The sequence below is a fragment of the Coccidioides immitis genome (assembly GCF_000149335.2).
Source record: "Coccidioides immitis RS genomic scaffold supercont3.5, whole genome shotgun sequence".
NCBI lineage: Eukaryota > Fungi > Ascomycota > Eurotiomycetes > Onygenales > Onygenaceae > Coccidioides > Coccidioides immitis.
In genome coordinates, this window is record NW_004504307.1 from 647,704 (window position 1) to 663,256 (window position 15,553).

Here is a 15,553-nt window from a genome sequence, read left to right on the forward strand (position 1 = left end):
AGAAAAAAAAGAAAAAAAAGAAATAAAAAGGCTAATTTCAACTTCCAAGTCGTCGCTTTCCGTCGCTAAATGTATCTCTCTCCAATGCAAGTTTGAAACCGGGGAATCAGGCAACAATCTACTCCGTAGGCGGAAAGTACTTCTGAAGCCGACGATGCAGGATAAACAGAGGCGCGAGATGGGGTTCAGGAAGTTAAAATTCGCTACCGCAGAAGCTCGATAAATGCTACTTTCCGCTGGACGAAACGCAGTCGTCCTATCCCTACTGCACAGATTCATACCTGGTATTGTGGGAAAATCTTTAGCGGGCGAAATGAAGGTCCTTTTCATTTTTGTTGGAGCCTTGGAAAGTGGGTGCTGGATGAGTACCGTATCACCCTTCTCTCGATCCACGACGAATGCGAGGTACCTAAACCCGGCTATCGGAGTAACTCAAGCCCGAGATGTAAAGAAACGAGAGCGATTAACCGGTTTCGGGGTTTCGTAGGACTAAGAAAACGTTGGCAAGCTCATTTTCTCCAAATCTTACTCCGTAGCACACGTCATGTTAAAACATTACTCGAGATGTGAGAGCCTCAAAACACCTTCAGGAAACAATGGTGGCTTTACATCCTGTCAACAGCCGACAATGAGAGTACCCTTTACACGTGGAGGTCCTGGGTTTGAGACCGCATGAAGTGTTGTCGCCGGCCTCTCTTGGCATCCCGCCACTTGGTGGTCATCAGCCAGCCGCTGAATCTGATGCCAAAAAGGGCCAAGCATGCGGTTTCCCCTGCATCTCGTCCCTCCAATGGTACCGAGATGCACACACCGATCATCGTTCGGAGTCCTAAATGCAAAGACCGGAGGATGCTTCAGCGCCAGCAGCGGCTGTTCCTCGCACGAGCTGGCGTATTCACAGGAGCCGGCACCATCAGTCTCATTGCGGTCCTCCGTAGTAATGCTTCCACCACAGCACCATGTTTGTTGAAAACTTCCTCCTCCTAGCAGCGGCCGACGTAGTTTAACTGGACGAGGAAGATGACTAAGCAACCAATATACACTTTTCCGAAAACGGCTAGCGTAATCTTTCCTGGCCTCGCGTCAAAGCCGCGTCCCAGCAAGACGTGTTGATCAAGGCCGGGGGGTTCATCCGAAAATGAGTTGCGCCGTACGGAGTGCTGTTTGACGACAACGGCCACTATAGAGCCTCATTGTCCGCTCCAGGTTTCGACCCACCGTATCTGCAAAACATGAATAATGCCGTCGATTCCTCAGCGACGACGGCAAGCAACTCACTCAGACTCAGACTCAGATGGAGAGTCTAGTCGAAACTCGACCCTGCTGCACAGCTCCAACGGCGCTAAACGCGTACGATTGACGCCCCAACGCGAACCGGTGCAACCCGAAAGCAGCGACACAAGTTCGATAAGCACCGGCGATGATTCTGACGTGAGCGAGAGCGACGATGAACCCTCCACCACTGGCGCCGGGCAGCCGTCCACTGACCCTACCCCGCCCGTTCCGGAGCGGGCTGCAGATATCGTGGACCGCATTCGCGGTATCCCGGGCGGTGCTGGCGCCGGTAAATATCGGCCAGGAGCCATTGTGCGGATCAAACTGTCGAATTTTGTCACCTATACATCCGCTGAACTTCGACCGGGCCCGCGGCTAAACCTGGTGATTGGACCTAATGGAACGGGGAAAAGTACGCTTGTTTGTGCCATCTGCTTGGGATTGGGTGAAGGGCCGCAGGTATGGATGACGGACGTTGATTGTTACTTACCTTCTATGTGACGTGTTACTCTGTTTGGATCGCCTGTGCTGATATAGATGGGTCGGATACAGCATCTGGGACGTGCGAAAGATGCGGCTGAATACATCAAACACGGCTGTCGGGAGGCAACAATTGAAATCGAGTTGGCTGCCCCGCCAGGGAAACGAAATATCGTGATAGCAAGGGTTATCAAGCGAGATGGCAACAAGAGCACGTTTACGGTTAATGGTGATCAAGTGCCAGGAAAAAGAGTTCGGGAGCTTGCCAGATCGTTGTCCATCCAGATCGACAATCTTTGCCAGTTCCTTCCTCAAGATAAGGTTAGCGAGTTCGCAGCGCTTACTCCCGTTGAGCTTCTGCAGTCCACCCAGCGAGCCGCCGCCCCGCGGGAAGTCACACGATGGTATGAAGATCTGAAGCGACTTCGTGAGCAGCAAAAGAAACTCCAGGTTGAAAACAGACAGCAACAAGAAGTCCTACAGAATCTGGAGAGGCGGCAAGAAAACCAGCGTGAAGAAGTGGAAAGAATGAAGCACAGAGCAGCGGTTAAAAAGCGCCTGAAGTATTTAGAACTAATGCGGCCACTGCCAAAGTTCAAGGAGCTCAAAGCTCAGTGTAAAGAGTTGAAAGAACGGAAGAAGCTTCTTCACAGGGAGCACCAGGCTCTCAACGAGGAGCTCGGGCCTACGATGAAGGCAATCAATGCCAAGAAAGAGTATTACGCGACACTTGATAAAGTCGTTAAGCAAAAGCGAAATCATCTTGCAAGAGCAAACGAGTTTGCAAAGGAATATAAGAATGAGATGGCCGTGGTAAGCGAGAAGCTCAAGGATTTGACGGCAAACATAGAGGCCGAAAAGAAGGCTGGCACGAATTACGTCTCCGAAATTAAGAAGTTGAAGCAAGCGATTAACCGAATCGAACGACAGATGGAGGAAGGGGCCCCTGAATTTGATGTTGCTGCGTATGGATTGAAGATTGTATGTCCTGTTGTTGGTGATACTATCTTCTTTTATATTCATTCTCTGACTTACAGTGTGTAGCGAGAACAACAACGGCGAATCCGCGAATTTGAAGATAAAGCAACAGAACTGCAGAGAAAGAAGCAACCGACTGCCCTGGAGTTTCAAGCCAAGAAGGTGGAGTACTTGAAAACCAAACGGCGACTGGAGGGTTTGGAATTCCAGGATGGTCAACAGGAGGAAAAGTTGCGTCAACTGTCTGATGACTCTTTCAATGCCTGGCAATGGCTTAAAGAGGAAGAAAACCAAGTGCACTTCGAAAAGCCGGTTTATGGACCTCCACTGGTAGTGTGCTCCGTAAAGGATCCCAAGTACGCTTCGGCGCTGGAAGGGCTGATGCAAAAGAACGACTTTTGTGCGTTCACAGCCCAGACCAGAAATGATTTTCTCAAGCTACAAGAACTTTTATATCAGAAACATGGCTGGCATGATATTACGATAAAAACATGTTCGGTACCCCTCTCGGGCTTTCGCCCTCCTGTGGATGACGAAGAACTGCAGAAACTGAGATTTGATGGCTGGGCGAAAGATTATATCTCTGGTCCCGAGCCTGTGTTGGCTGCGCTTTGCAGTGAGAACAGGTTTCATGCCACGCCTATAACACTTCGGGATATCTCAGACGCCGAATATCGACACCTGGAAAACAGCCCGATTTCTATGTGGATTGCGAATAATTCACATTATCAAGTTGTCCGTCGGCGCGAGTATGGCCCGGCTGCAACATCAACCCGTGTTCGGCATCTGCGACCGGCAAAGTTATGGACAGACCAGCCAGTCGACGAACAAATCAAGCAGCAACTCGAGACTGAGCTCAATGAATGGAAAGCTAAAATGGATGAGATTCAAGAGAGGATGGACGATCAGAAGGGCATTCTTGCCCGCTTGGCGGCTGAGCATAGAGCAGCCTCAGAAGAGAAAGTCCGTTTTCCTGGTTTCATTTGCATCTCAATGCTTTTGGCTAAATTCTCTTTAGGAGCGACTTGAGCGAGAAAAAGCGGCGAAGCAGAGTGCCCTTACGGCCTTTAAAGCTTTACCAGCTAGACTTGGTATGTTACGAATAGGGTATATTGACCGTTTTCTCTAAACTAACAATGTGCAGAGCAACAAAAAGAAAAATACCAAGAGTTGACGGAGAGAATCACAAATGTTCAGAAAGAAGTGGAGTCTTTACGAAAAAAGCAAGATTACGTCTCGCTTGATAAAGCCGCAGTCGTTTTAAAGTATGCTGTAAGTATTCTTGATGAAATTACAACTTTCTCCTGTCAATGCTAAACTCGTCTAGAAATTTGTCTCCAGATTTCGGAAAATGCAGGACGACCTCCTACAAGCCGAAATCTGGGCCATCGAAGCCTGTTCCGATTGGCAGAGTCTTAAGGAGCACAATGCTGAAGTGACGGAAGTGGTTGAGGCGAAAAAACGTGAGATCGACGAGGTTTCACGACAAATATCAGCAATGGCCACGGAGTTGCCTAAATTTGCCGATGAAGTGCGAAAACTCTCACGCATGGCAGATCGTGATCGGGATATGGGCGATGTTGTAACCGCCGTCGCTCAACTCAGCGCTGAACAGCTGGAGGCCGAGATAGATTCCGCAAAAGCCACCTTAGATCTTACATACGAGGGCCATGGCACTCGCTTTATTGAGGAATTCGAGCAACGTCAGACCCAAATTGACAGGCTGAAAGAGAAACTTGAGAGGTCCCAGTCAGAGTTGGCCGATTACGAGCATGCAATCACTGAGGTCCGAGGAAAATGGGAGCCTAAGCTCGAATCTTTGGTGCAACAAATTAGCAACTCATTCTCTAATTTCTTTTCGCGCATCGGATGTGCAGGACAAGTTGGCATCGACAAGGCCGAGGACATTCCCGATGAGAACGGCCGCCTCGGTGATAGTAACAATTTCGACCAATGGGCGATCCGCATCCAGGTCAAATTTCGCGAGAACGAATCCCTCGCCGTTCTGGACTCGCACAGGCAATCCGGCGGTGAGCGCGCCGTTAGCACGATCTTTTACCTCATGGCCCTCCAATCGCTCTCTGCCTCACCGTTCCGAGTCGTCGACGAAATCAACCAGGGTATGGATCCGCGCAACGAACGTATGGTGCACGAGCGGATGGTGGAGATTGCCTGCGGACAAGCGGATTCGGATGATTCTGGGGGCCAGTACTTCCTGATCACGCCGAAGTTGCTAAGCGGCTTGCATTACCAGCCGGGAATGACGGTGTTGTGTATCTACAGTGGCGAGTATATGCCAGCGGACTATAGGAAGTTGGATTTCAAGCAGTGTATATTGCGAATGAAGGACATGCAGAAGAAGAAGGGGTTAATCCAGGGGGAAACGGAGGAAGTGGAAGTTGACGTCTGAGGGAGCATTGGACAATCGGGTTGGCTGGGATTCGGGACACAGCAGGCGAGGGCGGCTTTTGTCGATATGCGTGTTTTATTTTGCGACTTGGCTTTGAATGTATTAACTCCCCTAGACTTGCACGTAAACGCCTAATACCCTTTTTTCCCCTTCCTTGGGATTTTTTTTTTTGGCCACTCTCATTATATCTTACGGATCCTAGACAGGTCATGGGTTAATGCGTGAAAAGATGTCATCCATGCTGTTCGCCGCCTTTTACTTTCCCTCTCCCTTGACCTCGATGTAATCCCAACGACCTATCGATCCAAATGCCTGCTGCAGCTTTCAAGCCACCGTCCTTCATGGCCTCACGTTCCACCACTTGCCGAACCCGCTCTTCCATCTCCCCGCTGTCCCAACTCTCGCCAGTGCTATTCCCCTGGTTACCTTTTGACGCTTTCCAAGTATTTAAACCACCAATTATTCCAATATTTCGCGTACTCGGGATGCGCATCAGTGTCTTCTCGACGTCGTACCCAAGCTCTTCCGCGAGGCTCACCGTTTTGGCAGTCAATGCTCCGTATGTGGAAGACGGGAGGCCTGGATCGTCTCTTTCGGCAAGTTTAGTAGCACGAAGGGCTTTTAAATCGCCAGTCGAGGGTTGAGTGTCCTGGCTGTGCTTCTCGTTGGGCTGACCTTCCGTATTTGACTTCGCTGACGGCTTTTTGGGCGGTGGATATCGATATTTGCTGCCTGATATGGAGTGCGAGCAGCAAGGGATGGCGAGGAATGGTAAAGGGGAGGTTGGCTGGGCCAGAGCACCGAGAAGAGGGGTCCAGATTGTAAGTTCGTCGGCGTGGTTTGAGATTATGAATGTGTCCTTTTCGAAAACGCCGTCGTTGGTTTCGACGGTATCTGGGATTTGTTCGGATGCTGCGCTTCGAAATATTGATGGTATGCAGATACTCTCCTTGAGACGGTCTTGCGTTGAGGGTGGGTACTTCTCCCAGCTTTTGCGTCTTCGCGCATCGAACCCCCATCCTCTGTAGCCTTCAGCATGCAGGAGGTAGACCAGCACACCATTTCCACAGGCGATATCCACAAAGCCAGGAAACGAGGAGGTTGCTGATTTTCTCTTCTCACACTCTTCCTGCCCATTGCAAGAATTTTGGGTATACATAATCTTCCAAAGCTCGATTAAGAAAGCCGCTATGGCAATATCTTCAAAGACATGTTTCGAAGGCTCTGTAACCTCGGCCCAGTTTTGAATCAGAATCGATGCATATTTATCCTTTAATCTTGCATATGTTGTCTGAACCACATGTTGAGGGATGATGTTATCCTTGTACGGCTTCGGTTGGCTTCCGGTTGTATTGGATTTAGCTGATGGGCTGCGAGCGAGGCGGACATGTGTTGATAATAGTGCTAAACACGTGCGTTCAAGACGGTATGGTACTGTTTCTGGTATGCCATGGGAGAATGGAATGAAGTGAAGTGATAAAGTCCCCGTACCCTTAGACGAACTGTCGGAATCGCCAAACAACGGTCTGGAGAACTCGTATAGAAACCCCAAACCCCGAACACATGGATGGTAAAAAGGAACTTGCTCCTCGGATGAGAAATGGGGCAGATATATCAAAAGGCACCTTTCTACTTTTACACCCTGATCCTGCATAACAGCTGTCTGCGAATAAAAGTGACAGGTTTGATCCAGCATGGGGTCCAACTTCTGTTTCCTGGGAATAAATCTCCTCAAAATTGTTCTAGTCAAGGAAAAAGAATCAAAAGCTGGAGCAGGCAAAGGCTCAACAGCCAACTCCTGGTAAACATCGACAGAAACATCTTCGGAGCTAGCAGTCTCTCTCTCCTTTTCCGCCGGAGTCTTCAATATGCCGGAGCTGTCAAACAGAATATCCGCCCGAAAGAGGTGTCCGGATGTCAAATTTGGATTTGCCAGAAGATGCGTAGCCGAACTAACAAATATTTCAGGCTCAAAATGCAAATTTGATCGAACTAATTCAGGCGATGTGATCCAGTTTTCACCGTTCGAGGCCAGTAGTGACGGCCTAAGGGTGTCACTCAGACCCATAGTTATCTTTAAAAGGGCTTTGCTTTTCTTTGTTAAAAGCTCGTGGCCTGATTAAATGGCCGTCGAAGAAAAATGAAAATCTAGGACATCTTGGAATTTGTTTCAAGTAATCATGTACTGTACTCTCGCCGTGGGCATCAAAAAATCCGCTTTGATGTCGAGAATCGAGATGTTCAGCAAGCGCAGCAGCACCATCTGATTGGCTGGCGCGTGTCATTACATGGTTAATATCACAGTCACGACGTTACAAAAAACGACTAATCCCTCTTTCGACTAGCGTCTAGATGCAGGTCAACCTCACCTCATCCTTGGTCTTCACGGTCATTCTGCAACCTCAGCCTGGGTTTTCACTGAAATGGGGTATAGGCGGCTTGGAATCGGGTTTGCGGTATATTCTAGTAGTTACCTGGTTTTTATTGCGGGGTATGGAAGAAATTAATGCCATACAGCGTCCCTATCGGCGCCTGATATATAACCACAGCTCGAAAATGGGAGATAGGGGATTGAAAGGCGTTCCCTACAAAAGGATTCTTGATTTGGAGACTATACTCGGATAATTTCCATGCCTCGCCCTCTATTGTGAATTCTCAGCTGCCTTTGACTCCGGTACCTTTATCCAAACTTTAATTTTTCCAGATAGGTTTCTCTGTCGTTCAAGCGGGGAACGGCTCGTCGAGAATCGGGAACTGGAACTCCATGGAATTTACAAAGAGGCTCCCATCCATCTGAGACAGAGTACTCGAGGATTTGGCTTTGGAATCTCTGGCCTCACCCTGTCATGGTGTGCGGGGAAGCCTTCGTTCCTCAAAACCGTCCGGAACGGTGGCTTGCCACGTCCTTCCTAGCAACTCTTTTCGAATGTTCTTCGAAATAATCTGACTCTTGCTCTCCCGTTGTGGCGCTACCTCTTCTGTCTAAAGCCCCAACTATCATACTCGCTGTCAACCTAGGTTGAGTGTTGGTTGTCGGAGAGTCTTTCGTTCAGCCACAACAAAGCTTGATAAGCTGGGCTCTTATGAATACCATGAATCAGCATCCTAGTGTTTGACACAACTTTGGCTTCTAGATACACCTTCGCTAGTTCCATTGTGAAAGGTGTGGCTGGGCTATTCGTTACACCCTTAAGAGGATCAGCACAGGAGGGTACATGTTCGCGGTGGTTTGAACATTTAATTCCACTTAGTTGACAGTGTCCTAGCAGTTGATCACCCTTTTCTTTTCCTTTTTCTTTTCTTTCCTTTTCTTTTTTTTTTTTTTTTTTTTTTTTTTGGGAAAACCAAAAAAATTACAAACGCCATCATATTTGGCCCAAAAGGCATACAACCACATTACGCGCAGTTTTGGAAATTGTCATGCGTTGCTGAAATTATGCGATATGTATCCTCTTATCCTAGGCGCCCTAAGGATGCCCTTAAGGTTATGACAAGTGTTAGAAACGCGCATCCACTGGGCTTCGATGTGTTGTGGTATTTACTGCCTGTTGTACACATGATTCTGGTTCTAGGGAGACCGGCACAAATTATCCGCATGGGGGCCACACGTGCACAGGTGCGGCGATCGATATTGGTAATCTCTCCAAAACTCCCTGCCATATTGGTCGTTTCGTTGATTGCAAAGCTGCATTCAATCACTTGCTACCCATGTGTTAGAAAACGTGATATCCATTTACGAAGGGAAATGCTTGCAACTGTTTATTTTGGTCGAGTATGTTAGACAAGAGGTATCCCCCGAATGGATAGTAATATCCCCCCCTTCCTGTGCCACCCGACTCGGGTGTGGAGGATATATGATGATATATCTATTAACACTGCCTGTTAGAAATCGGATTAACTTATCATGGGGCTATATTTCAGACGGCATAAACTACTACAGCCTAGCAATACGTGCCGAAATCATTTCCACTCAGGGAAACTAAAGTTTCACCAACGAGCAAGTCCTCACACTTATCGGGGTTATGCTACCACCTCCCTTAAAAGAATTTCGATTCTCCTTTGTGCAGCTTACTTGCGCACATTTGACTGATACGCCCAGCTCCCCAAAATTGCAACTATATCTCCCCTGCTTACCCTGCATCAATGACACAATTCCATGATGTGTTTAGGGAATCCAAGAGATGTAGTCCTTTATCATCCGGTACGTGGTCCGCGAGAAGCAGAAGGCTTACTTCTCCGAAAGGCACCCGTGAGTTGGGGGTAACCAAAAGTTCCTATTGCCCGGCCAGCGTCTCCTAAAAAATGCGGCGCGCTCCCTAGTCTCCATTTGTACCTGCGATTCGACCACCATTCATCGAAGCTATTGTGCTTCTCCCAATTATCTTTTGTCATTGAGATGAGTATCCCTTTTTGCAGTACATGCGTTGACCATAGGCAAGTTGGAAAAGAGCAACAACTCGATCGCCGTCATTCAGATCCTTAATAGCTAGGCCAAGGATTTTGACATTTCCGCCAAAGTCCGTGGCCAAAGGTATCACCCTCTTGAGTTTGTATTATTAGGCATTTATGAGTCAAATACGGCGGGTTTGCCAACCCGAGAACACAATAAAGACGCAGACCACTCCCGAGAATCGTGATCCTAGTTACCTTTCTAATAAATATTCGTGTCTTCAAAGATCCTCGGTTTGGGTACATCAACCACCCTTGGGGGACGATCTGGTCAAATTTTGTCACCAAAACTACTAGAGCCCAAACTACGCAGGGGATAGAGCATACCAACCTCCACATCATTTATATCTCATCCAAACAACAAGCTTTATTGTCTCTCCGCTGGGGTCGGCATACGTATTGGGATCCAGCGCCGTAGAAGTCATGTTAAAAATTTAGAACGCGAAGCCGAGTCCAGGTAACCACTCATGCAATCGATATTATGTATTTACTCCGTATTTCCAACGAAAATGAGCGACAGAAAATACCAAACCAGCAAGACCAAATCAGCAGCTTATATTTGTCATTATGTCTAGCTGCTCCTGCACACAGGGAATAGAGCGCTCTTAGAATCAAGATTTTCCCGTTCTACATACTCACCTTTATCTGGGAGGCTTGTCGATGGGGCTGTTTGCAGCTTCGTGGGCCCCAACATACTGCCCTATACATGTAATGTAGGATGCTGGGACGAGCTTATTGGTTGAAATTGTATGCTACGAAACATGTTCGCTTGGGCGTCCAGTGCTCAACTGTCCCGGCTACTGCTGCAGAGTACAAATGAGAATATTTTTGGGCATACGTTATGTGGCTTATTCGTGGGAGATGGTATAGCTAGATAGAAAGGCAAAAAAGGCCCCTTCTGTGAGACCGGGGGATTGATGGTTTTGTTTTTAAAAAGAAAAAAAATTTCTCTTAAAGTATTCCCATCACCGGTCCTACCGCCGCCTAACCAGAACCCTTGCCAATTTCTGAAAAGAGATACCAAATTCCGATCTTTTCAGAAGTAAAGATCAAAGTCCCTAGCAAGAACCAAATCTGCAGGCTTCATCGTGTTTCGCAAAAGCTCCCTCACGTCGTCATGCAGCGCATACAATGAACCGAACGTCCTCAGCAGGTTGGGTTTGGGAGTCCCACGATAGCAGGCAAAGTCAATTTCGAGTGACTCTTGGGCTAACCAGCGAAGTAAGAGCCTGACGTCCGCCAAGTACCTCATTGCGTCGCTTTCGCGGGGGGTGAAATTCCAAAGACGTGCCATGATGATGACGAACACTTTTGGGTGCAGAACATATATGTCGAGTATGGAATTTATCGGGCGTCGTAGCTTCGGTGCCCACGAGATCCAGGGAAAGTAATATGGATCTCTTTGGCTCTGGAGGACTTCGATATATATCGGGTCCGCGCTAATGTATTCCACATCCTGTTGCGAGTTATTTTTGCTTAGCGCGCCTCTATGGGAGATAACGTAACGGCCGGGTCCAAAGAAGACGTTCGCAGGATTACCTACAGGATCGTACACGAGGCCCATGACAGAAGTTAAGCCGAAAGGCTGATTCGAGTTGATGAGGGCATTGACAACATATTCCTTTTCGCAGTCCACAAAGACTGTGAGGGTATTTAGGGGAGTATCGTACTCCGGGCCATCGGGACCAGTGGAATAGAGGACTTCGATGGCATAGCGGCCGCCAACAGCATATTGGATGCGTCTTGTCGATAAAACGACATGGACGGCGAGTACTGCACCCTTAATGTCCATCCCTTATGGAGGATTTAGATGGCAAATTCCACTGGAGTCAACGGTGCATTCGAAAAAGGAGAGGATCACAACGAGAAGCGAGCGCAATTTATTCGTAGTTGCAATGCAAAAGGTCAGGGATTTACCACATCTTTCGAAGTATCAATTTTGATTGCAGAAAATGTCCACACAGAGGGCAAACCGCGTTTCACTGAAGAGATACCAGCTGAATATGTCCGAAGCTGGGTAATGGAGGCTCGAGAATCGCTAGCTGCTTAATGGAGGGGCAGAGGAGCAAAAAGGGAAGATGTAGAGAGGGAAAAAAAAGGCATAACAAAGTGTCTGTCCCAGAAACTAGACCTTATACGCCGAGAAAAATACTAGTGAAAGCAGTGAAGCCATGCCTTCAGCGTTGCCTATCTTTCTCGGCACAGTGAGACACCTTCGAAAGGCGCTCTGGTTCGGTAACGGGAAGAAAATGTTATGAATCATGAGTGCATTGAATGCCCACAATAAATTGCTAGCATTCTGCAATCTACCTCAATCTATGATTGTGTAGAAGCAGCAATTCAGAGGAACATAGGCACACTCTTAAGAGCAGCAACATGCATGCCATGCTCCTTTTGGGAGATATGGCTATGCTTTACTTCCAGTCTTGATAGAGAACTTCTGGCTGATTTCGTGAAGAACAAAGAAGGCTAGAAAACTAGTTCTTAACATAAATAGATAAGCTGTTCACAATGGACAGAGAGGAAAAAAAGAAAGAAAATATAGCCTTCTTGTACAACTGAAAGGCCGGTTGTTCCATGGACACAGTGTTGAACCCCCTGCTAAACCAGGGATTTGCATATATAACTCCTCTGGAGAAAGGGTCCTGCAAGCATTGTGTCCCGGTATGGAGCAGAGATTCAACCACAGGAATGTAGGCATAGGCATCAGTACGATTACGAATTGAGGCGTCGAGCATCGATCGTAGCCCTGGCCTGGAAGCCCCTGCGTGGCCTTCAGCAACGAAAGGAGTGTGCCTTGATGAGAGTTTGCAGCTGCGGCAGAGTTTAGAGAAGATATCTTAAAATAATTCTTCCTGCACAGTCGAATTTTGGATTCGATGCGACCATCAGTCTTTGCTGGCAATCCTCTGCCACGGTGATTTGGGGCGGCAACCTGGGCCTAACCCCTGACAAAAAAGGATCTTGGATCAGCGCTGGGAAAAAAATAAAACTTGAGAGTGGGCAGATTCAAGAGACAAATCGGGTGCTCCTGAATTAACACAGCAATAATTTTTCAATCAATCAATGAGAAATTCTATGACGGAGGTGAGGCGCAATTGAGGTGGTTTGGCGGTAGGGGTACCTTGACTCGCAGCCATCCGGCCATGTGCACCGCGGTACATCTACTTACCTAATCTTCAGCTGACAGCTCAGCTGAAGGCGACGCGGCCCTTTTATCTGGCTTGGATCAACTGATGCTTATTGAGTATCGCGAAAATCGATCCCTATTGGATATTGGAAACCTCTCTCGATCATTGTCCTTCATTCCACCTCACATTCAACACCTTCAACTTCCCTTATTCTCTTGCTTTTTCGGCATATGCGAGAACCCGAATGTTTACCCTTCTGGTGACCGTCGCCCGTATCGCGAGAGTTCTGTTCCGGAAATACACTTGACCAGACGCATTTGGAAAAACAATAATAACACGCGTACTCTGTAATGGGGGTTTTTCAAAAATTTCGTCGCCAATACACGTTCTCGCCAGATACAGCGCATACCAGTGAGTTTCGTTACAGCTAACATTTCCCTTGCTGGAGTGCGGTGGTGGGCGCGTAAGGAAAGCTGACTAATCGGGTATAGTTTCAGGTCACGACCAGTTAGGAAAAACGTGACATAAAATACGCGAGGCTGGTTTCTGACGGACCACGGTATTGGTCAAGAAAAACAAGCTGCGCCCGAAATTCGTGACAACTCAGAACCACACCTCGCAACACTCCTGTTTCTTTTCCTCCTCGCCGAAAACCATCACCACCCGGCAACTCTCGCCTGTATCATCACCCTTCATCAGCTCGCGGGCTGTTCTATCAAGTTTCCCCCGTCAATTTTTCAAAACGTCTTCCCATCTCGATCCTTCGTTTTTTATTCCTTACAGCTTCTTTCTCGATAATACGATGGGTCGTACCGTCGACCAAGAAGTGCACGCGGCTTTCGTGGAATTTCGTGCCAAGGAAGACGATAAGGTGAAACTTCCGTATTTCATGTATCTTGGGTAATATTTCCAACGACGCACGATGTTTACTGACTCGAAACCCACTCCCGTATAGTGTCTTTCGGTGCAATGTATCTATTGTCAGCAGATCCGGGCGAAGAACACCAGCCGGCAAAAGCAGCATCTGCTCGAGTGCCCTGCCCTCCGCGGGCAACACAACCCCCATGCTCAACCTCCCCCAACTAACGGGGTCACTGCTCCCAATGGCTATGGCGCTCCTCCAAACGGACCTCCGGGAGCTCCAGGTGCTGGGTCAGCGACAGCCGCCCTTCCCTCTAACACTGGCTCCATGATGGCGACTGGAGTTAACCCCCATGGCAGTGCTATGCAGGCGCCCATGCAAACCATCCCCGGTCGACCCTCTCTTCCCTCCCAGGCTCCCACCGCCGCATCGTCGTCGACAGCGCCTCCGCAGGCCCGTGCCCATAGCACTCCAAAGGCCCAGAAAGCACGTCAAAGCACTTCGAATCTTCCTGCCCCGCCGCTCGACGATGTTCACGCTGCCTTTGTTGAGTTCCGTGCGAAGGAAGAAGACAAGGTACGCCGTTCATCTGAGACACGTCCCATGATGATGGCTTTCCACTCACCTTATGAGCAGTGTCTGTCGGTCCAGTGCATCTACTGCCAGCAGGTTCGCGCAAAAAATACGAGCAGACAGCGCCAGCATCTTCTCGAATGCCCAACCTACTTGAATGTGATGAAGGACTCAATCCCTGCGAACAACCTGCAGCACACCTTCCCCGAAGGTGATATCGCGCGTTCTCTTCAGCTCCCGGCTCCAGCCTTGGAGCTTGATTTCCGTATGAGCCTGAAAGTTAATCCTACCTTATCTGTGGGCCCAGGTGTCTGGGGCCAGCGAGACTGGATCACCTTTGTTGGTGGACAGTGGGCTGGCAGATGGGCCAAAGGCATTGTTTTGGTATTTTCCCCGTACATCACTGCCTCATTCGCTTCTTAACCGCTAACTTGGTATCCGTAGCCCGGTGGCCAAGACTCCCAAGTGACTGTCAAGGAGCTTGCCACAAGTATCAGATCAACCTTCCTTTTGCAAACTGCAGATGAACCCCCCGCATATATTGCTGTTAAAACAAATGGCTGGTTAACTGGGGCGAAGGAGGTACTTGAAAAGCTCCAGGACCCCACAGTAGCAGATACCATTAACCCCAGCACCTACAAATACCGTGTCAACATTTCCATGGAAACGGGAGATGAGCGCTACTCGTTCGTGAATACTGTGATGTGGGTGGGAAGTGGATGCCGTCGTGGCGCTGAAGGTATGTTTGAATCCTAGAATCTGGCACCTATGCTCAACACTCTTCTGACTGTTGCTATAGTAATCTTCGATGCTTTCCGTATTACCTAAAAGGTTAAGTTCTTTGTGCAGTTTGAGTTATCCGTATATTGCGAGAAAGTCTTTTTTTTAGGGAAAGCCGGAGTGTTGCGTCTGTGAATGCCTTTGCTACTGATTACAGGTGTCTGAGGTGAACGGGTTTTCTCTGTCGTCATTCGAGTTCAGCTTTTCGCCGGTTTGAGTTCTTTTATATCCGGTGGTCTCACATTTAATAATACCTCTGCTTTTATGTTTTCCTGTCTGGATCTACATTTTCTATGCGCTCTGCTGTTGTTTTATATCGTGTATCAATCTCCTTGATGCCCTGTCGGCAGTTTCTTATATGTTTTTACTATCAAAATGGTTCCTGTTGTCTGCTTTGTCCTGTTTGCTGTCACTTTGTCCTTTCACTTCAATATAATTAATCAAGAATATCCGGCCCTTGCATACTTTGCTTAACTGCCATATTTTAAATTGATATCGCATTTACTCTCTTATCCTTGTCCTCATCCGAATGTCTGCTGTAAGAGGTCGAGTGAGTGGGTCACGTGATATGTGTAAGGTACCTAAGCAAAGACGTCCGTATTTTGTATGACTTAG

The 15,553-nt window shown here is 48.1% G+C and overlaps 5 protein-coding genes across 5 annotated transcripts; 2 read left to right on the forward strand and 3 right to left on the reverse strand.

Moving 5' to 3' along the window:
• The first annotated feature begins 1,122 nt into the window (after positions 1-1,122).
• CIMG_10069 (DNA repair ATPase SMC5) lies at positions 1,123-6,005 on the forward strand. Its single transcript, XM_001239046.2, has 6 exons — positions 1,123-1,734; positions 1,828-2,736; positions 2,800-3,696; positions 3,752-3,824; positions 3,878-4,005; positions 4,061-6,005. Exons 1-6 carry the CDS (start codon positions 1,240-1,242, stop codon positions 5,141-5,143), a joined length of 3,585 nt encoding a protein of 1,194 aa, XP_001239047.1. The 5' UTR covers positions 1,123-1,239; the 3' UTR covers positions 5,144-6,005.
• Positions 5,376-7,322, reverse strand: CIMG_10070 (tRNA (uracil-O(2)-)-methyltransferase; the record flags this gene model as incomplete). Its single annotated transcript, XM_001239047.2, has 1 exon — positions 5,376-7,322. The coding sequence occupies exon 1, from the start codon at positions 7,209-7,211 to the stop codon at positions 5,376-5,378; it is 1,836 nt and encodes a 611-aa protein (XP_001239048.2). The 5' UTR covers positions 7,212-7,322.
• Positions 7,323-7,987: 665 nt separating this feature from the next.
• CIMG_10071 (uncharacterized protein) lies at positions 7,988-10,300 on the reverse strand (the record flags this gene model as incomplete). The annotated part of the gene is made up of 7 exons (XM_001239048.1): positions 7,988-8,125; positions 8,284-8,317; positions 8,752-8,828; positions 8,881-9,009; positions 9,216-9,258; positions 9,563-9,684; positions 10,232-10,300. 7 exons carry the CDS (start codon positions 10,298-10,300, stop codon positions 7,988-7,990), a joined length of 612 nt encoding a protein of 203 aa, XP_001239049.1.
• A 214-nt stretch (positions 10,301-10,514) lies between these two features.
• CIMG_10072 (uncharacterized protein) lies at positions 10,515-11,384 on the reverse strand (the record flags this gene model as incomplete). Its single annotated transcript, XM_001239049.2, has 2 exons — positions 10,515-11,048; positions 11,136-11,384. 2 exons carry the CDS (start codon positions 11,382-11,384, stop codon positions 10,629-10,631), a joined length of 669 nt encoding a protein of 222 aa, XP_001239050.2. The 3' UTR covers positions 10,515-10,628.
• Positions 11,385-13,271: 1,887 nt separating this feature from the next.
• On the forward strand, positions 13,272-15,375 carry CIMG_10073 (uncharacterized protein). Its single transcript, XM_001239050.2, has 5 exons — positions 13,272-13,594; positions 13,679-14,161; positions 14,222-14,542; positions 14,603-14,897; positions 14,958-15,375. Exons 1-5 carry the CDS (start codon positions 13,526-13,528, stop codon positions 14,984-14,986), a joined length of 1,197 nt encoding a protein of 398 aa, XP_001239051.1. The 5' UTR covers positions 13,272-13,525; the 3' UTR covers positions 14,987-15,375.
• The last annotated feature ends 178 nt before the right edge of the window (positions 15,376-15,553 follow it).